The 21,547-nt window shown below is 41.5% G+C and overlaps 1 protein-coding gene across 1 annotated transcript in view; it reads right to left on the minus strand.

The window, feature by feature from the left end:
* The window catches only part of LOC144034485 (pyruvate carboxylase, mitochondrial-like), a 174,177-nt gene that overhangs the window by 14,718 nt on the left and 137,912 nt on the right, over nucleotides 1-21,547 (minus strand). The window contains exons 14-21 of the mRNA XM_077543263.1: nucleotides 21,427-21,516; nucleotides 16,674-16,895; nucleotides 14,265-14,421; nucleotides 8,741-8,981; nucleotides 8,172-8,339; nucleotides 6,207-6,288; nucleotides 2,512-2,669; nucleotides 1,509-1,595 (exon numbers count right to left, since the gene is read on the minus strand). Of these exons, the coding sequence (XP_077399389.1) occupies nucleotides 1,509-1,595; nucleotides 2,512-2,669; nucleotides 6,207-6,288; nucleotides 8,172-8,339; nucleotides 8,741-8,981; nucleotides 14,265-14,421; nucleotides 16,674-16,895; nucleotides 21,427-21,516 (1,205 nt within the window). The remainder of the gene's footprint in view (nucleotides 1-1,508; nucleotides 1,596-2,511; nucleotides 2,670-6,206; nucleotides 6,289-8,171; nucleotides 8,340-8,740; nucleotides 8,982-14,264; nucleotides 14,422-16,673; nucleotides 16,896-21,426; nucleotides 21,517-21,547) is intronic.

Consider the following 21,547-nt stretch of genomic DNA (forward strand, 5'->3'; position numbering starts at 1 on the left):
CAGCTTAAAGGACACTTAGGGACAACAAAATAACCAGAGTAACATACGCTACACACTTGCTAGCTGCTAATGCTACGCAAGCAAAATGGTGGATTCAGGGTACTTTCACAGCATGGGAAACGGCGGCTTTCTTCGATAATGTTTTAAGGAGAAAATAATCCGAAATTAGGTCGATATTTGAAGGCCGGTCGAACCCTAGTATTTGTATTTTCATGCATTTCCTTTCATGCATGTCCTCCTTGTACCTTAAAGCACCTGCTAGGTGTTTCCGTTCCTGTTCTTAATACCTCCACGCTTCCTCTCCCTCCTCCTAAAAACCCCGTCTTGAGGGTTTTGCTCATCTTTCTCACACCTCTGCGTGTCTACGAGCGAGCACATAAACAACTCTCTCACTTTTACAGCGTCAAGGGAGCCGGGCCGGTGAGCGGCAGCGGTGAAGAATGGTACCTGTCACCGGAGGAGGAGACGGCAGACAGAAGCGATAACGAGACACCGGGAGAGCGAGGCGCAGATGAGAGATACGAGCCCAGAGTCGAATCAAAATGACGTCTGAGTGGCGAGCAAAATGGAGGCGGAGCACGAGCGGCAGAGGATGATGGAGTGAAGAAAGGGGGGGGGGGGGGGTGGAAGACTGACGGGCGGCCGTGCAGACCTGCAGTGCTCAAGTTGGAAACGTCTGCGCGTAGCCTCTAATTCCACAAGCAAGCTGACAGAGAGACAGCGAGCTAATACAGACAAATATGTGCACAAGTTGGAAGAAGCAAAACCGAAGAGAGAAGACAAGACGAATGTTTGCCGATTGAAACGGGAGGCAATTAGCAATGCTATCCGTTAGCCCATCAATGGCGTTTCCCACTATGTGTTAGCCTCGAGCTAAGGGACGCAAAGGTAAAGTTATTTATTAATTAACATTTCATCTTCATCTTACGTCAAAAATGTATTTTTACTATTTCTATTAGTTTAACCTTTTTTTCCCGCTTTTGCTAAGAGTATAAAAACCTAGAATTTTTTTTATTGTAAATTTAGAACAGATATAAAAAATTTGAGTAATCGTTAGTTAACTAGTGATGTCAACCGACTAATTACAATTAAAAATTTTAATCACCTGACGCCCCTAATAAAAAATATATAATTAAAAATAAGGGTTGTCAGATTAATCGCATGACTTCAATAGTTGACTCACGATTAATATATTGTTTTATATCTGTTATAAATGAACAATTAATTTTATTAAGTTTTCATTAAAAAATCAAATGAAATGAAAAAATGTTAAACTAACAGAAATAGCTCACATTAATTTTTTTTACGTTTATAGTCGTCAATGGCAGTGAACGAGTTCATTTAAGTGTGTCCTCCGTGCAACGGAACCAACACTGCGATGGACGACACGATAACGAGGTCAGCTTGACGAAGGAGGTGGACGTTCATTTCTTTGCGACTTGCGGGAAGGAAGGCAACGTGAAAATGCGCCTCTGTGATGTCGGCCGTGTTTCATCTCGCCGTCTCACCTTAATGAGGTCTCCCAGTAGCTTGTTGGCTTCCGTGTAGGCCTTCTTCACCTCCTTGAACTTATTCCCCAGGCCCATACTGTGCGCCTGCAGTCACACAACAACAACAACAACAAGAGCGTGAGCGAGATGGTTACTTGGAAATTCTGGGTCAACTTCTGTTCTAACGCTTTTCGCCTACTTACAAGGAATGGCCACATGATCTCATTCACATTTTTTCCACTTTTGCTAACAAGAGTATGAAAACCTAGATTTTTTTTTTTAATTGTTCATTTAGAACAGATATAAAATTTCACTGGATTTCACTTTCCTTTCTTTGGTCCTTCCTCGGGTCTCCTGACGGCCTCACGACTCTGGCTGGAAGTGTTCGGTTTAGGTGAACGGTATGGGATTTTTTAAATAGGTTTTAGGTGAACTAATGAATACACACACTCGCACGCACGCACATACAAAAAAAAAAGAAAAAGAAAAAAGAAAAAAAGAGAGCAATGATGATGACATGTGAAATCGGTAAAATTACCGAATGAACAATACTGAGCTCTCCAGGAAAAAAAAAGAAAAAAGAACAGATATCATTTTTTTGATTAATCGCGAGTTAACTATTGAAGCGCCAGTAAGTACACTTTGAGAATTGCTGTTCTAAAAGCTCGTCTGACCTTCTAAGGTCAACACTCAATATGATGGCGGAAATTCTGTTAAAACCAGGAATGATCTGCAAAGATCTCATTAGATTGTGCGGCCGTGGCGAGAAATAACCGCTCTGAAGCGGGCAAACACGTTTTCTGTAGTTTGTGTGACACGCCGGCATGACTTCTGGTGGAAAAGGAGCTCTATTATTAGACTGTCATGGTTGGACCTACAGGCATACAGCGAGGTCCGTGTTTACATCATCTCAATTTCACAGGTCAGCTGTGAGACTAAAACGCCATTTCGCTTCATTGAGCTTGAAAAAAAAGAAAGAAAGAAGGGGGACGGCGAGTAGACAAGAATAGCCGCGGGGTACCTGGAAGTGGAGGTTGGTGTACTGCCCTCCGGGTATCTCGTTCTCGTAGACGTCGGCGTTGCCGGACTTCATGGTGGCCGTGCAGTCGAACGGAGCGTAGAGGCCTCGAGCCACTTCCCAGTACTCGCTGTAGTCAAACACCTTCTCCAGAGCGATCCCTGACGACGCACAAAAACGGCTTCAAAAGCGTTCCAGCGGGCAAACAGACACTTTTTAGTATCATTATGAAGCCTGACTCAAGGCGGAATTAATTAGACTTGTGTCTAAAAGCTTAACGGCGCATTAAATGTTCAATGACGGAGCCGGAGGTAGAAGTCGGCGCCTTTGTTTGTCTGTTCGCTCGGTTAAACTCCGCCGCGCATCCATCATGGTGGCGACGCGGCGCGCACATCAGTCACAGCGGTGTCGATATATGCGTCGTTTGTGCACACGAGCTTCCACGAGATTTTTGTGGGGAAAACTGCTGAATGACAGACAGAGGTGAAAACAAAAAAGACTACAGGGTATGTCAACACTTTCAACAGCTACCCCTCTATCCCCCCCCCAGTTATTTAGAATCAAAGCTAATGTCATAATATTATGATATTTAAGTCAGAGGTCAACGAGGTACAACTTTATTCTTCTAATATAACTGGGGGCTCCTAATTTCTTTAAAAAAATAGAACAGTATAATTCTCGATTATGTTCAAACGAAATTGTACGGCATGTGACTATCAATTTGATGATGTCAGATTTCTGTGATGATAATCATATCAGAGCTTTTTATTGGCCCAAAGCTAATGTGGGAGCAGAGGTGGAAAATCCAGGTCCAGAAAGTAAAAACCCTGCCACAGTTTGGCTTTAACCATTGATGCTAGCTAGCTAGCTAGCTCCCTAGCAGGTAAACGAGCACCATGGGAGCTAGCTAGGGAGCTAGCATTCCACAGTTTGGCTTTAGCCCCAGGTGCTAGTTAACTAGCTCCCTAGCAGGTAAACTAGCACCGTGGGAGCTAGCTAGGGAGTTAACATCCCACAGTTTGGTATTAGCCCCAGGTGCTAGTTAGCTAGTTCCCTAGCAGGTAAACGAGCATCATGGGAGCTAGCTAGGGAGCTAGAATCCCACAGTTTGGCTTTAGCCCCAGGTGTTGGTTAACTAGCTCCCCAGCAGGTAAACGAGCACCATGGGAGCTCAGCTAGGGAGCTAGCATCCCACAGTTTGGCTTTAGCCCCAGGTGCTAGTTAGCTAGCTCCCCAGCAGGTAAACAAGCACCATGGGAGCTAGCTAGGGAGCTAGCATCCCACAGTTTGGCTTTAGCCCCAGGTGCTGGTTAGCTAGCTCCCTAGTAGGTAAACGAGCACCATGGGAGCTAGCTAGGGAGCTAGCCTCCCACAGTTTGGCTTTAGCCCCAGGTGCTGGTTAACTAGCTCCCCAGCAGGTAAACGAGCACCATGGGAGCTCAGCTAGGGAGCTAGCATCCCACAGTTTGGCTTTAGCTCCAGGTGCTAGTTAACTAGCTCCCTAGCAGGTAAACTAGCATCATGGGAGCTAGCTAGGGAGTTAACATCCCACAGTTTGGTATTAGCCCCAGGTGCTAGTTAGCTAGCTCCCCAGCAGGTAAACGAGCACCATCGGAGCTAGCTAGGGAGTTAACATCCCACAGTTTGGCTTTAGCCCCAGGTGCTGGTTAGCTAGCTCCCCAGCAGGTAAACGAGCACCATAGGAGCTAGCTACGGAGCTAGCATCCCACAGTTTGGCTTTAGCCCCAGGTGCTGGTTAGCTAGCTCCCTAGCAGGTAAACGAGCACCATGGGAGCTAGCTAGCTAGTACCTGGGGCTAAAGCCAAACTGTGGCAGGGTTTTTACTTTCTGAACCTGGATTTGCCACCTCTGGGTGTGACAATGGAGTAATTGGTTTGTATGTGTACGCATTCACTTTAAAAAAATGTTTTTAATACCAATTTATTTTTATTCCCCTTGTCCTCAATTTGCCTTTGTGTGTCTTTTATTATTATTTTTTTGCATATTCACATCATCCCTAAACCATGTGTTGTGTTGTTGTGTGTGCACTGTTCAAAATCTGTCAGTCTTCGGCAGCTGCCATTAATGAAATCATCTTCACACCAAGTAAGAAAGAGCAACAAAATGGACGCTCTGCCAAGTAAATATGTCATCCCCCGAGTGTGCCAGCGATTGAACGCGGAGACAAATGGATTAACAGTCACTTTTCACCACAAACAAATAGTGATGATGGTGCTTGCCAAAGGGGGTGGCTGGCGAAATGTGCATGTAAAGTGCTGTTAATTGCTATGCCACTGAGGACGAGGAGGAGGAGGATGGAGAGACGACGTGAAAGAGGAAGCAGAGCACGCAGCAAACCACTCATTATTACTTGGGAGCCATGATGGAATGAAAAAGGGGGCTGGGGGTGGGGGGTATGCGGGGGCATGCGGGGGACGGGGGGCGATGAAAACAGTCTAAGGTCAGGAACGTTGCCGAACATTCTGAAGCATTCAAGGCCGCGCTGTTTGGCGAGAATGAAAAGACGAGAGGCGGCGGGCCTTCAAAAGGAGAACGGAGCACACAAGGTGACGGGTTTGACAGAATTTTCAAAGTCTTTCCTTATGGAATGTGATAAAAGAAACTTGCTTCTGAATGATAATGAGCCACAGAGACTGAAGACTTTTTTTTTTGTTGTAAAAAGTGGGCAAAGTATCGGGGCCCACTCGGTTACTTTAATCCTGCCTGAGAGTCCAGTAAAAATCGTTTTTTTCCCCATTTGTTAATTCAAATGTATTTGTTTATATTCATATCTCATACCGTAATTTGTCAATTGATTTATTGTAAATAAGAAATATTTGACAATTTTACAAAAGTACTTTTTTTTTTAATTGTAACAATTTTTTTTCTCTCAGCTGTCAACGAGGCACTCTAAAGCAGTGACTCCAGCCCAAAGCTCCAGTCCACACATTGGCTGTCAAGCTAAACTTAAAAAATACAAAATACAAAAAATGACAAACTTTGCTCTTCTGAGTGCGCTTACTCACGGCCAACAACGACGCACTCTAAAGCGGCTACCCTAGCCCAAAAGCTCCAGTCCACACATTAGCTGTCAAGTCAGACTTAAAATGAATAAATAAATTATGTAAATAATACAAACATCCAACCACCATGCAGTTCCAAGTGCGCTTACTCATGGCCAACAATGAGGCACTCTAAAGCAACCACGCCAGCAGAGTTTTCAAAGCTTAGCTGCATCCCGGGAGTGTCGGCATAGCTGGCTCGCAATTGCGCCGGACAAAGTGTAACATGGCGCCATTTTTTTGGGGTCTTTCCAGGCACAACTTCAAATCATTTCATTAACGAAGCCAGCCGACGTCTTTATTTATTGATCACCGTTTGGCTCCGGCTCCCTCCTCCTCCTCCTCGATCCCTTCCCCGCATAATTGGCCGAATATCAGCGAGCCCGACGCGCCGCTGTGTCTGCGACTTCAATAAGAAACACGCTGTCATTTATTGATTGTTTGTTTTCCCGAGCGTGTGGGGAAGGACACTCTCAAAACGCAAATCACTGCTCGCCTGGACATGTTGCGCACCATTAATAACAACCCGCAAAGATTTACATCTTCTATAACGCGCTGGCTTTTATTCCGCCTCGGCGGCCGGAACATTAGGCACGCCTGCACTTGTCCTTTTTGCGGGACGGAAAACATGCTTACCGGTGTCCAACTTGGTCCCTTTGGCGCAGGCGACCATTGCTCCCATGCTGGGTTGCGACGTCATGCCGGCCATCGAGTCAACCTGCCGGTCCCGAGGAGAAGACAGAGACAAAAGTAGAAATCGGTGCTTCTTAACTCATTCGCTGCCATTGACGGCTATAAACGTCCAAAATTCATTTGAACTATTTCTGTTAGTTTAAAAATGTTTTCCCACGTTTGTTAACAAGAGTATGAAAACCTAGACATTTTTTAATAATCTTTTTTTTTTTCAAGAAAATATAAAAAATTAGGGGCGTCAGGCGATTAAATTTTTTAATTGTAATTAATCGCATGACTTCAATAGTTAACTCACGATTAATCACAAACTTAATATCTGTTCTAAATGTACAATATTTTTTTTCTAGGTTTTCATACTCTTGTTAACAAAAGTGGAAAAAAATGTGAAACTAATATGAATAGGTCAAATTATTTTTTGACGTCTATAGCCGTCAATGGCAGTGAATGAGTTAACCTGGGTTCGATCAAACCCCAGGGGCTCAGGTCAAAATACACACCCGACTCAAATGATTTGTGATGATACGCCTCGTTTGGCCAACATTGGCTGCAGGCGATCACGCTACATCGCTGCAGGGAATTTGGTGCACTCGGTAGTCGACTTGTGGCTGCTGTGATGGTACGTCGTGTGATTTCTTTATTATTGTAATCCCTTCATACCATGTCAAGCAAAAAAGTGATTGGACGAATATGTGCAATATGAATTCAGATGTATAAGGGAGCGTATGGTGTTCCACAGGGTTCAATTCTGAGCCCTCTGCTGTTTTCATGGTATCTGCTATCCCAGCTTAAGAAAACAGCACTAGTTTAAAGTGCTCTATAAAAATGGAGTGACGGGAGTCAGCGTCCTAACTGCATGATTTGCAATGCACTTCTAGTCCAGCACATCTAGTTATCTAGCAAAACTAAAGGACCACTTGGTTAAGATGCATGGAAATGGGTCAACTTGTCCTGAATTTGAAAATAAATAAATATTTTTTTCAATAAAGAAGGGTGTAACGGAAACTAGTGGGGTTGAGACTTTGGTATAAAGGGGAAAAAAAGGGGGGCGGAGTAAAGCTGACAAACGATAAAAATTTTTTAATAAGATTAATCACATTTTAGAATTTTGATTAATCACGATTAATCGCTCAACAAAAAAAAAAGGCTTTTTCTCTCTTTTTCTAATCAGTTAATTACTTGCATAATTTAAAATGGGGGGGAAAAAAATGACCCCAATATTTTGACATGAACAAATAATCTATGTAACCATCCGCTGTCACGCTAAAGGATAATCTATGGTAAAAATTAATTAATCTGCTTTAATTTATGATTAATGGTGATATTTTTTGAGTGATTAATTAATCAGTTAACGCTTTAACTTTGACAGCACTAGAAGAAAAAAAAACATTCTTAACTGTAAATCATTAACATATTTAACACAGAGCGCTACCTTTTAGTTAGCTGCTAGTTGGCTACTTAGCATGGTATGCTAACGTAGCAGCCTTAACCCTTTGCTCAGTTTTTTTGTTGTCAAAAAACACAACAAAATGATTTTATCCCAAGCCACAAATTCATCCCTGAAAAATGTACCCAGCCAGGCAATGCAAATAATGAACTTTACTTTCTTCCATTGTGAAGTAGAATCAGCATGCACGGGGGGTGGGGGGGCTAGGGGGGGTACTATTGAAATGTTCCGAGGCCCAAATTGCAAACAGCAGCTTCCTGCTTCAATGAATGGTTTTGAGAATGTTTTCATACCTCACTATGCAAACATCGGAAAAATCGTATTTGTTCATGTTAATGGGATGACGCGACGGCGCCTTTTTGGTGGAGACGGAAGGAGCACAGAAGGCGACGCAGGCTGTGTTTGGATTGCCGGCTCCTTCCCTCCTTCCTAATAACTATATAGGTCAGCGCAGTCACACTCACCGCCACGTCCACAACGTCAGCTCCGGCCTCCGCACACGCCAGCATGGCGGCCACGCCCGCGCCGGCCGTGTCGTGCGTGTGCACGTGGATGGGCACGTGCGGGAAACGCTCCCTCAGAGCTCCTATGAGGAGCTTGCTGGACTCGGGTTTGAGCAGGCCGGCCATATCCTGGAATACAAAAATATGCAAACTCTTTTGTTCAGACGAATCTCAGAACGGTATCATAACTCTTTGACTGCCAAAAATGTTAAATAACGTTTAGTAAAATCCTAGGGAGGAGTGCCAAAGACGTTAAAAGACGTTTGTTTCAAAACAGAGGTGAAACTAACCCATTTTCTATTGTTGATTACTGAAAAACGGAATAAGGTAGAAACAAACTTTTTTTTCTGATGAAAGATGAGAGTCCAATCTTTCATTTGGTAGTATGTGTGTTTCCATAGTCCAAACACATAATTTTCTGTGGACCTTGAAAGATCAGTCAAAATGCTTAAATCGGCTGGCACCCACGGCATCCCTTTTCTGAAAACGTCTGGCAGTCAAAGAGTTAAGCGCGGGTTCCACTCCCTCACCTTGATGCATAGGATGTGCGTTCCGGCTTTGACCAGCTCCTCTGCTAGCTCCAAGTAGTAGCTGAGGGAGTACTTCTGCCTCATGGGGTCCGACACGTCGCCCGTGTACGAGATGGCGGCCTCCACCACGCCCCCCGCCGACCCGGCGGCCTCCATGCCCAGCAGCATGTTGGGCAAGTAGTTGAGGGAATCGAAAACGCGGAAGACGTCCATGCCGTTCTCTTTGGCCACCTCGCAGAATCTGACGAGAGACAGACTGGTATCAAACTCAAGGCCCGGGGGCCGGATGCGGCCGCTGGTCAATACATTTAATTGGTTCCACGACTCAAGTCATTTCTTCCTATTCAAATGAATGGAAATGCAATTAATCGGTTACAGATGTCCCATTTTTCTAGGGATAGACCGATGATTATTGCCGCCGATATTTGGATTTTTGATGAATATCGGCATCAACTATTTATTTATATATTTTTTAATTATTTTTTTTTATTTTTTAACAAATCGGAAGGCCGATATAGCTCGTATGTCACTGGGTGACGAATGCTTGTGAACGTAGCAAATTTGGGGTTTGTAAAAGCAGTTTTCACTTCATCATCATCATCTTTGCAACCAAAATTCGTCACGTTCGCAAGCGTTCACTGCTCCGATGAAATTTAAAGTGGATTAACTTCAGGGAACTTTTTATGTATATATATATTTTTTAAATTTTCACTTTACTGACACTGGGAACCATGCAATTTTTAAAACAAAATTAAGTGAAAGTTTTAATATTTCACTTCTGTTGAAATTTTGGAAAACTACTGTAGAAATCATCAACAAAGTGAAGATTTTAATTTTGACACAAATATTTTCTCTTTTACTGCAAATGAAGATTGGCTCCAAATATCGGTTATCAGATACCTTACTCTGAATAATCGGTGTCAGTCCTAAAAAGACATGTCGGTCTATCACTAACTTTTTCACAAAACCGACTCACTCAATTTTTTTTTATTTATTAAAACACTTAACTCATTTGATCCCAAAAACGTAGAAATACGTTTTTTTTTTTTTTTTTTTAAACGCTAGAACATACAGAACACTTTGATGCGGACTCTGAACTGAAGAGAATGCATGAAGCAATGGTAGTTGTTACAAAAAGGGCCAACAGGTGGCAGTAGAGTATAAGAAATCAATCAGGGCGGACAGATTTGTGAATAATGATGAAACTTAGCTATTTTCTAACGCTAATTGCTGCAAAACGGAAACAGATAGCAATATACGTTTTTTTCCTGATGAAAGAGACTCTTAATTTTTATTTTGGTATGTTTTTATAGCAATAGAACACAATATTCTGTGAAGGGGTTGCTTCAGTGAAAATGTCTTGTCCTGCATTTCTTTCCAAATCCACAAAAAAATATATATTTATTCCAATATTAAATTAAAAGATTTTTTTTTTTTTACATTTTGGATTTTTTCCCGTTTTTCCAGGATTTTTTAATCCCGTTTTCAATAAATAAATAAAATGTGTTCTGCACATAAGCTAACCTACAAACACCAACGTGAACTGTAGATGAGCGGATGTTATGAAGTTAATTGGCACCAAAAGAAGACAACTATTGCTGTTGCACTTTCCTGAAAAGAAGATTATTTTCCACTCCAAATGTCGTTAAATCGGTTCCTGCGTGAACCGAAGCCTGACCCCCCCCAAAAAAATCATCCCTTTCGGCTTACTGTGACATTCTGACCGATTTTCCGTATAACCGGTCCCCCGAGGGCCCCAATAACTTTGACGTAGCCCGCAATGAAAATAAGTTTGACAGCCGTGATTTAAAGTAACACAACAAAGATTTGTCGCTTACACACACAAAAAAAAAAAAATGAATCGGCGTTGTCACCGATAACGCCGCACGTGCGAGTCGGGATAAGCTGTTCAAATCCGTCCATGAAAAGCCTGAGTGGGGAATCCTTGCCTTTATTGCGCTACCTGGCAATCCTAATCAGGTTGGTCAGCACCCGACTGCAGCTGCTCCGACACAACATTTGCACAAGAGCCGTTTTCCCGCTCCACAAACACTTAGCGGCGAGCCACAAGGGGATTATTATCAGCCGCTGTTGTCCAGTGTTTACACACCGCAACACAAACACCTCCTAAATTTTGTTGTTCTTATTCTCGCTCGCCCGCCCGCTTTCCCGCCTCCCTCTCCTCTGTCCTGAAGCGACACGAAAGATCCTCGCATTAGCATCGGAGAACTTGTAGCGTGACCCGATGAAACGCACTTGAAATCAATTAGACGGCTTGGAATTACACTTTGATTCCGTCGTGTCGATGGCGCCGCTTTGGGCCATTTCACAAGCAGCCTGCAGCACTAAAAAGAAAACTGTCGAGAGAGACGGCGTAAAAAAAAAAAAAAAGGAGGGGGGGGGGGCGGAGGCAAACGGATCAAAGGCATTAATCGTGATGGTGCTCGTTTTCAATGGAGAGATGAGAGATGAATGGAAGCATAAAAATGAAGGATAAGAGAAGGGATGAATAGTCAAAATGCAGAGGGAGGGGCAGCCACAAAATTATTACAGAGGGCAGGGCAGGTGCGCGCGGCGGTTTATAGCACATCATGGGGACCGTTTTCGCTTTTTTTTTTTTTTTTACTATCATTGTGGGGACCACGTGTCCTTGTGGGGACATTTTGGTGGTCCCCACACATTTAGATCTCCTTTTGAGGATCAAAACTTGGTTTTAGAGTTTAGGTTCGAATTGGGTTATGGTTGAGGTTAGGGTAAGGAATGAGGGTAGGCAATCATTTTTGATGGTTGGGGTAAGGGGGAGGGGCTTGGAAATGCATTATGTCACTTAGATGGCCCCACAAAGATAGTAAAACAAACGTGTGTGTGTGTGTGCGTGTGATGTGTGTGCGTGAGGGGGGCAATATATCGGGATTTCACGGAGTTGTGGGGCCATCTTGCTGGGCCCCACAAGTTTAGACCTCTTTTTGAGGATCAAAACTTGGTTTTAGAGTTAAGGTTTGAATTGGGTTACGGTTGAGGTTAGGGTAAGGAATGGGGGTAGGCAATCATTTTTGATGGTTGGGGTTAGGGGGAGGGGCTAGGAAATGCATTATGTCAATGAGATGACCCCACTAGACATGTAAACCCAACGTGTGTGTGTGTGTGTGTGTGTGTGTATGTGTGTGTGAGGGAGGCAATATATCGGGATTTCACAGACTTGTGGGGCCATTTTGCTGGCCCCCACAAGTTTAGACCTCCTTTTGAGGATCAAAACTTGGTTTTAGAGTTAAGGTTTGAATTGGGTTATGGTTGAGGTTAGGGTAAGGAATGAGGGTAGGCAATCATTTTTGATGGTTGGGGTTTAGGGGGAGGGGCTAGGAAATGCATCATGTCAATGAGATGACCCCACTAGACATGTAAACCCAACATGTGTGCGTGTGTGTGTGTGTGTGAGGGAGGGAGGCAATATATCGGGATTTCACGGACTTGTGGGGCCATTTTGCTGGTCCCCACAAGTTTAGACCTCCTTTTGAGGATCAAAACTTGGTTTTAGAGTTTAGGTTTGAATTGGGTTATGGTTGAGGTTAGGGTAAGGAATGAGGGTAGGCAATCAATTTTGATGGTTGGGGTTAGGGGGAGGGGCTAGGAAATGCATCATGTCAATGAGATGACCCCACTAGACATGTAAACCCAACATGTGTGCGTGTGTGTGTGTGTGTGTGTGTGTGTGTGAGGGAGGCAATAAATCGGGATTTCACAGACTTGTGGGGCCATTTTGCTGGGCCCCACAAGTTTAGACCTCTTTTTGAGGGTCAAGACTTGGTTTTAGAGTTTAGGTTTGAATTGGGTTATGGTTGAGGTTAGGGTAAGGAATGGGGGTAGGCAATCATTTTTGATGGTTGGGGTTAGGGGGAGGGGCTAGGAAATGCATCATGTCAATGAGATGACACCACTAGATATGTAAACCCAACATGTGTGCGTGTGTGTGTGTGTGTGTGAGGGAGGCAATATATGGGGATTTCACAGACTTGTGGGGCCATTTTGCTGGTCCCCACAAGTTTAGACCTCTTTTTGAGGGTCAAGTCTTGGTTTTAAGAGTTTAGGTTTGAATTGGGTTACGGTTGAGGTTAGGGTAAGGAATGGGGTGAGGCAGTCATTTTTGATGGTTGGGGTTAGGGGGAGGGGCTAGGAAATGCATCATGTCAATGAGATGGCCCCACAAAGATAGTAAAACAAACTTGTATGTGTGCGTGTGTGTGTGTGTGGGCTGCCATATTAGTCATAAAGCCACAACTAATTTATCTGCGCCCAGTGTGTGTGCGTGGAGGGGGTCTTACACCTTCAAGTGTGTGTGCATGTGCAGGCATGAGTCACCCGCGACAGGGAGGTGACTAATCAATCTATTTGGGAAAAGGGCTCCAGGCAGATATGACATTTATTATTTATGGGCCCTCAAAAGCGTTACACTGGTGTGTCATGTAGTTTGGTGAAGAGCGTGTGTAGTGGAATTTAGGCAAACAGATGCGTGTAAGATAGACAGAAGACCGCAAAGTATTTTTAAGTAACAATTTACTGGCTCACATTTTTCACGTTGTCACAATAAAATCCATCAATCTAACATTTTCACCTTCTTGACAAGTTCAGTGCATTCACATTCATCCAAGCTTTTTTTGCTCGGCCCCCGGTCCCACATTGCAACATTGGAAATATCAGTTTGCATTGGGTCGAACCAGCCATGGCAGCATTTTTAGGCAAGTAGTACTGCAATTTCCCATGATTCTTAGATACAGAAACAGGAAGTAGTTTTAATTCCAGTGCTCGCAAATAGATGTGTATGAGAGAAAATGTGAACATAATCGAAAGTGATTTGAGTTCAAGACGATCGTCGACTATCAAAACATAGCACACTCCGGATTACGAGGCGTAATGCCAATTTTGGATCAAATTAAAGTTTTCTAAGTGCACCTTATGGTTATGGTGCATATCGGCATTGGCCATTTTTAAAAATCCAATGTCTGAAATAAAAATTAAAAAAAGGTTTCTTTTGAGATGTAAATTTCTCTACTGTTATTTTTTTTTGTTTTTAATAATCTTTTCTTTAAAAAACAAAAAGATTATTAAAAATTAGGGGCGTCAGGCTATTAATTTTTTAATCATAATTAATTGCATTCACTAGTTAACTCACGATTAATCACAAATTTGATATCTGCTCTAAATGTACAATAAAAAAAAAAAAAAGGTTTTCATACTCTTGTTAGCAGAAATGGGAAAAAATGTTAAACTAATAGAAATAGTTAAAATTAATTTTTGACGTCTATAGCCGTCAATGGCAGAGAATGAGTTAAAACACATGACACATTTTTTCACTGAAAACTCTCAATGCTCTCAGTATGATACAGTTAAAAAAAAAAATTTGAATCTCCAATGAATCAGTCAGATTATACCGTACGACTTGAATACCGTCTCTCGCAGATGTCCCTAATGGAGTGGCCGTGCAGAACACACGCACACACACACACACACACCCGGCGTCGTCACTCACTTGAAGACGGCGTTGTCGGGGTAGTTGGTGTAGCCCACGGCGTTGGCCCCCCTCAGCAGCATCTGGAACGGGACATTCGGGATCAAAGCCCTCAACTCCTGCAATCGCTTCCACGGGCACTCGGACAGGAAGCGCAAGGCCACGTCAAAGGTGGCACCTGCGTGTAAACACACACACACACACACATTGACATTAAGTGTGACCGGCTTGACATCTCACTTAACGTGATAGCAAGTAATATGTAAGGATACGAACACATTCCGTTTTCATTCCAACACTTTGCCATCTTAAACTCATTCACTGCCATTGACGGTTTTAGACGTCAAAAATTCATTTGAACTATTTCTATTCTATTTTTTCACTTTTGTTAACAAAAGGAAATTTACTTTATTTACTTTATAATTTAATACAGAAGGCTTTGATGCAGCCTCTGAACTGCAAAGAACGGTAGTTATTACAGAAACGGCCAGCAGGTGGCAGCAGAGTATAAGAGATCAAACAGGCCCATGTGAAACCTAGATTTTTTTTTATTGTACATTTAGAACAGATATAAAATTTGCGATTAATCGTGAGTTAACTAGTGAAGTCATGTGATTAATTACGATTAAAAATTGTACTTGCCCGACGCCCCTAATTTTTTCTTAAAAAAATAAGAATACAATAAAAAATACAAGAATACAATAAGAAAATAAAAAGGTTTTTTTTTGTTTTGTTTTTTTTAAAGAAAAGGTTATTAAAAATTAGGGCCATCGGGTGATTAAAATTTGTAATCGTAATTAATCGCATGACCTAACTCACGATTAATCACAAATTTTATATCTGTTCTAAATGTACAAAAAAAAAAAAATCTAGGTTTTCATACTCTTGTTAACAAAAATGGAAAAACATGTTAAACTAATAAAAAATAGTTAATCGCGTCAGGCGATTAATTTTTTTTAATTGTAATTAATTGTTTGACTTCAATAGTTAACTCACGATTAATATATATATTTTTTATATCTATTCTAAATGTACAATATTTTTTTCAAGGTTTTCATACTCTTCTTAACAAAAGTGGGAACAAAAGTTAAGCTAGTAGAAATAGCTCAAATACATTTTTGACGTCTATAGCCGTCAATGGCAGTGAACGAGTTAAGGCCGCTTGTGTGACATTTTCTCCATTGAAGAGGGACGAGAAGGGAGGAAAAAAAAAAAAGACGATAGCAATCTCTCATTTCCCGCCGTGGATTAGACATTTATCATATAAGCCAGAAATATTGAAGCCGCGGGTTTGTGGGTTTGTGCTGATCCAACACTGTCACCCTTAAATCTCATTTGCAGTGTGCGTTTGGAAACGGAGTGAGTCGCCGGCGCTCTGGGAAGACAAGGAAAGCCCCCGCCAGCAGCCTCCGCTTTATCAATTGTTTACCGCGCCGCCCGAGTTGGATTTCAGCCGACGTCAGCTCGCCGGACTCCGATATGGAATGATGCTGAGCCAAGGAGTTCATCCCAAACGCCGCGCTTTACTGGGAAGTGGCATTTTCGCTAACAATTGGCATTCATGTTGAAAAGTTCACACATGATAACTGGATCTGCTTGATCTGATAACGGTTCGAATGGTAGCGTGGCATGTGACGAGCGTAGCCATACGTTATGAGAGCCAAATGAAAAGTATTATATCCTCCGCGGTGTTGGGAGAAACGCTAAATCAGGAAGGGACTAATCCTCAAAGGGCTTTCGCGGCTTAATCTGCCCAATGATTCATTGTGCCTGCGAGCGGCTGGCACACGTGACGCCAAATACGATACCCAGAGCACGGCGCCGAGACAATGTGTCAAGATGACAAACCGTCACCTCGCCATTGATTGACACCTCCGCGCCCTACATCGGACAGCGCATGGAGAGAAAACCTTGCTGACTCATCAGCTGTTTCACATTTTGCCCTTTTTTTTATTGCTTCTCAGACATGAACTCAATTCACTGCCATTGACGGCTATAGACGTCAAAAATTCATTTGAACTATTTCTATTAGTTTAACATTTTTTTCCACTTTTGTTAATAAGAGTATGACAACCTATACATTTTTTTTTAGAACAGATATAAAACTTGTGATTAATCGGAAAATTTTTAATCTTCTAAATCAAAATTTAAAGAAAAGAAAAAGATTATTAAAAAATTAGGGGGCATCAGGCGATAAAAATTGTAATCGTAATTAATCGCATGACTTCACTAGTTAACTCACGATTAATCACAAATTTTATCTGTTCTAAATGTACAATAAAAAAAACAAAAGTGGGGAAAAAAATTAACTAATATAAATAGTTCAAATAAAATTTTGACGTATATAGCCGTCAATGGCAGTGAATGAGTTAAAAAATAAATGCAGCAGTTGCTGCAAATAATTCCATCCTGTGCTATCATGTGACCTACCTCCCCAGTTCTCCAAGCTAAAAAGGTTGTTGAAGTTATGACTGACAAAGGGCGAGATCTTCTTCAAGTCGTGGGTGCGCACCCTGGTGGCCAGCAGGGACTGGTGCGCATCTCTGAAGGTGGTGTCCATCAGCAAGAGGCCCTGGTGGGCACGCACGGCCTTGGCGAAGCCCTCCGGACCGTCGCGCAGCAGGACGTCGCGGAATCCTACCGGAGGCTCTCCTAAAGGTGCAAATGATGGGAGAATAAAAATTTTTGATAACAGGGAATCCAGGTTTATATTTACCATAACAATGATGCTAATTTCTATTAGCCTGTCAATGGTGTTTCGCATTATGTGTTAGCAATGAGCGAGCAGACTTCAAATCTAAAATGTGCAATTCTGTTTTATGTTTTTATCTCTTTCAAGTGGATTTTTACTAGAGACAAACAATTATTATTTTTTTATCAGATTAATCAAATCTTAGAATTTTGATTAATCGCTTAATTAAAAAGGCTTTTTTATCAACATTTTTTTACCCGCCAAATTTGAAGAGCACCGGTTATCTGTTAATTCTTTTGACAATTAATGTTATGAAAGACGTCTTCAACATTTTTGGATCCACTGCACACGCTCATCCTCCTCTTTTTCTAATCAATTAGTTACTTGCATAATTTAACTCATTCACTGCCATTGACAGCTATAGACGTAAAAAAAAATATTTGAACTATTCTTATTAGTTTAACATGTTTTTCCATTTTCGTTAACAAGAGTATGAAAACCTAGATATTTTTTTTGTACATTTAGAACAGATATAAAATTTGTGATTAATCGTGAGTTAACTAGTGAAGTAATGCGATTAATTACGATTACAAATTTTAATCACCCGATGCCCCTAATTTTTAATAACCTTTTCTTTAAAAAAAAAAAAAAAAACTTTTTAATTTTTTATTGTATTTTTATTTTTTTAAGAAAAAAATATTAAAAATTAGGGGCGTCAGGCGATTACAATTTTTAAACGGAATTAATCGCATGACTTCACTAGTTAACTCACGATTTTATATCTGTTCTAATATATTAAAAAAAAAATCTAGGTTTTTATATTTTTCTTAAAAGTGGGGAAAAAAATGTTGAAATAGAAATAGTTAAAATGAATTTTTAAAATGATCCGCTTAAGGATCATCTATGGTCAAATTAATAGTGCGATTAATCTGTGTTAATTCATGATTAATGCGATCATTTTTTTTTTTTTTTGCTTTAACTTTGACAGCACAAATGTTTCCCTACTGTGGAGGCGTTTGGAACATATCAATAAACAGGAAAAACAACAACAAAGAGTCACTTCCTAACTTCTTAACACCGAAGGTACACGTCTGCCATCAAAGCGCAAACAACACATTTTACTCCCCCGCGCTGATCCCACCAAAGCCTCTGCCCGGGCAATTAAACGCGAGCGCAACCAGAGGCTTTACAAATATTGGGAACCCGAGTCAGATCAATCTGAGCCGGGGATGTGGATGTTCATCAATCAATTAGTCCAGCTAATGAGCTAGCGTGTATACGCGCGTGTGCTCACAGGCCTCTCATACTTATGGGTTTCTTTGCACTTGACCTTTTCCTTGGTGACCCCCCCCCACGAAAGCAAACTAACCCCTCCCCCACCCCAACTAAAAAGAACACTAGTTTAAACTTATCAAAAATCAAATCAGGCAAATGATTGATGTGCATTTTGGCGGCAAATGCGGTTATTATCTTTCCCAACGCCACGGAGCGCAATGGCGCAGGCTTCCGTGTAAATAATACAACAAGCAATCGAATGTCACTTAGAGCTTCACAACACACATTATAAATCCATTTGTGTTGCGCGCCTACTGTGTGCATTACGATGACTGTAATCACACACTCGATGTACCCGACATGCACAGGAAAGGAGTTAATTGACCGTTTTATTACCTCCGCCAGGGAGAACTTTGACTAAAAGCTGACATTTTGCTGTATATCATGCGGCGGTCTTGAAAAGCTGACCGGATGCGTTCATCGCTCGTCATGTTTGCACCTGGCCGATGATTGCCTCTGTATGCGGGCAGGATTATAGCCGACACCGGACCAAAGCCGCTCTTGTCCTCTTTTTATAACCCCCGCTTCTCCTTTCACGTCCCTCTCCCCCGGGCGGAGTGTGATAATACTGGGCTAATCCTTCTCTTCTCTCCCTCAATCCCTCATCTGAATGAAAGAAACGCACATTACAAATCTCATTACTCGGCTTTCGGTGCATTCATCTACACGGGCCGTCATCTACCGTATACCTGCCCCCCCCCGCAGGTCAAACAGTTAAGACCATCAGGTCACACACATTTTCACATTTCCACTGAGCGGCCAAGACCGCATAAGAGTAGAAACCGTTTTGAACAGATTAGACCTTCTTCCGCATCTAGCAGAAAAGGCTCCGCAGGTGTGCACTCGATCTTTCTGGCATCCCGTAAATAGTTCAACTGAGAATACGCAGTTTCCTGGTTGTTGTTGTTATTATGATAGCGAGCATTAAAGATAAAAGAACCGGTGAAAGTTCCCAACAGAAATGTACACGTTTTTAACTCATTCACTGCCATTGACGGTTATATACGTCAAATATTTATTTGACCTATTTCTATTAGTTATTTTTTTTTACACTTTTGTTAACAAGAGTATGAAAACCTAGGATTTTTATTTATTTATTGTACATTTAGAACAGATATCAAATTTGTGATTAATCGCAAGTTAACTCGTGAAGTCATACAATTAATTACAATAAAAAATATCACCTGACGCTGCTAATTTTTAAATATTTTCTATTTAAAAAAAAAATCGCATAAGGTGATTAACATTTTTTAATTGTATTCGCATAACTTCAATAGTTAACTCACGATTAATCATACATTTGATATCTGTTCTAAATGTACAATAAAAAAAATCCTAGGTTTTCATACTCTTGTTAACAAAACTTGAAAAAATGTTAAACTAACAGAAATAGTTCAATTGAATTTTTGACATCAATAGCCGTCAATGGCAGTGAATGAGTTAAAAAAATAAGGCAAATAATAAATAATGGTAATTTTCTATTCTACTAATTTATTTTCTAATTTCTGATCATAAAACAGCCTCAAGACCAGTATCGGCCGCCATTTCGAGTATACTACCGAATCTCAGGGTTAGTATAGTTTCTTTTCATTTTTTTTTTAAATTTCATTTTGTTATTTAAATTAAATAATAAATAGTTTTGATTAGTTTTCAGGGTGGTTATGTTAGTTTTAATTAGTTTTAGTTTTTTAAAAAAAATGCTTGGATTTTGTTTTAGTTAGTTTCAGCATTAGTTTTGGTTTTTCTATTTATTTATTTATTTTTAATGTGTATTACTTGTGCACAGTATTTAACCCTTTATCGTAAAATGAAAACATTACTTCCGTGTGACACACTTTCAAACGGTTTATGTCGGTTAATATTGAAATAAATATACTTAAAATCACATTTTTTATAATTATAGTTAGTTTTCATTTTTTTAAAAAGCATTTTTGTTTTTATTTTATTTCGTTTACGAAATTGTTGTATTTTATTTTTATTTTAGTTTTTTCTTTAGTTTTCATTAACTAAAATAGCCTTGCTACCGATACCTTGACTTATCGGCTTGACATCTTTAATGGTACTCGCGCGTCCCTATTACTCACATTATTTATTGATAGGAGGAAGGGGGTCGGCGGGGGGGGGGGGGGTGTAATGCAGTGAGGCTGATTTTCCACTCACAAAAGAAGCAAAGGATAGAAAAACGTCAGTTGAAAAAAAAAAAAAAAAAGCCCATAGAGACCGAAGGAGCAACACGGGGCACTGGTTAATCGATCCAAAGTCCACAGTGTGCCGTGTAAAGAGCGTTTGGGGCAAATTCATAAATGAGCAAGGAGGCCAAAGAGCCCGACTCCCGAGATTGCGCTCAAGCACGGCTCGGCCGTTAAGTCCGTCCTGCAGGATTTGAGGGATGACAACAACTTTGGGATCCCTTTACTCATCGCTCAGTGGAGCAACCCACGGTGCAGCCCTTTCCCAGGGCGGGTGCTAAACGGAACCTTTTTGAGAGGCTTTTCCGCCTAAAGTCATCCGACTGTTGGACGGCCCATTTGTCATTCAGACACGGCTTTTATCCAAAGTGCCTAAGGTTCCACAAGTGTTTACAATTTGAGAACGCGAGGCCCGGAGGGGAAGTGAACCCATCTGCTTCGATGAGACGGAAGTGGGCAGAATTGTTGACGGTTGTCTTTATGTATCTTTTTAAAGATCTATTTCAGTTCGAGTGGGTTGTATTTTTGTAGACAGGTGCCGTCTGGTCTATAAATGGGTGCATCTCCATTTTAGTTTAGCATGTTTGTGAATTTGATAGACGTGCATGATGAAATCTCGATGAGACTTTAGACTTCGTAAAACCAGGTCTATCAAGTGGTGGCAGGTGGTTTAACACAATTTGTGGTTTGCGTGTATAAACGCGCTACGCGTGTGCCAATCTCATCTCCCGGAGCCCGGCGGGTCAATTTGCTTCCGTGACGTCAAGCACGGCGTGCGCTTCCGACTCTCCTTTATTTTAATGCAAATGAAGAAACGCCATTATAAAAGGACTCAAGTCTGCTACATTCCATGCTGGGCACAAAAATAGGGCCCTTTACTGTAACTTGAATTGTTCAGTCAGTGTGTAAATCCCCAACGAAAGTCCAGTTACCAAATGCACATCACGTAATTGGCAAAAGTACATACCCATGGTGACGGGTGGAACAACAGGGTCAATAGAGGACGGTTTGGCCTTGACCGGGATGGGCGTGGTCGGGCCGTTCACCATCACGTGACCTTCAAACGCAGCAGACGGTTGGAAGGCGGC

Source organism: Vanacampus margaritifer, chromosome 15, assembly GCF_051991255.1.
Source record: "Vanacampus margaritifer isolate UIUO_Vmar chromosome 15, RoL_Vmar_1.0, whole genome shotgun sequence".
NCBI lineage: Eukaryota > Metazoa > Chordata > Actinopteri > Syngnathiformes > Syngnathidae > Vanacampus > Vanacampus margaritifer.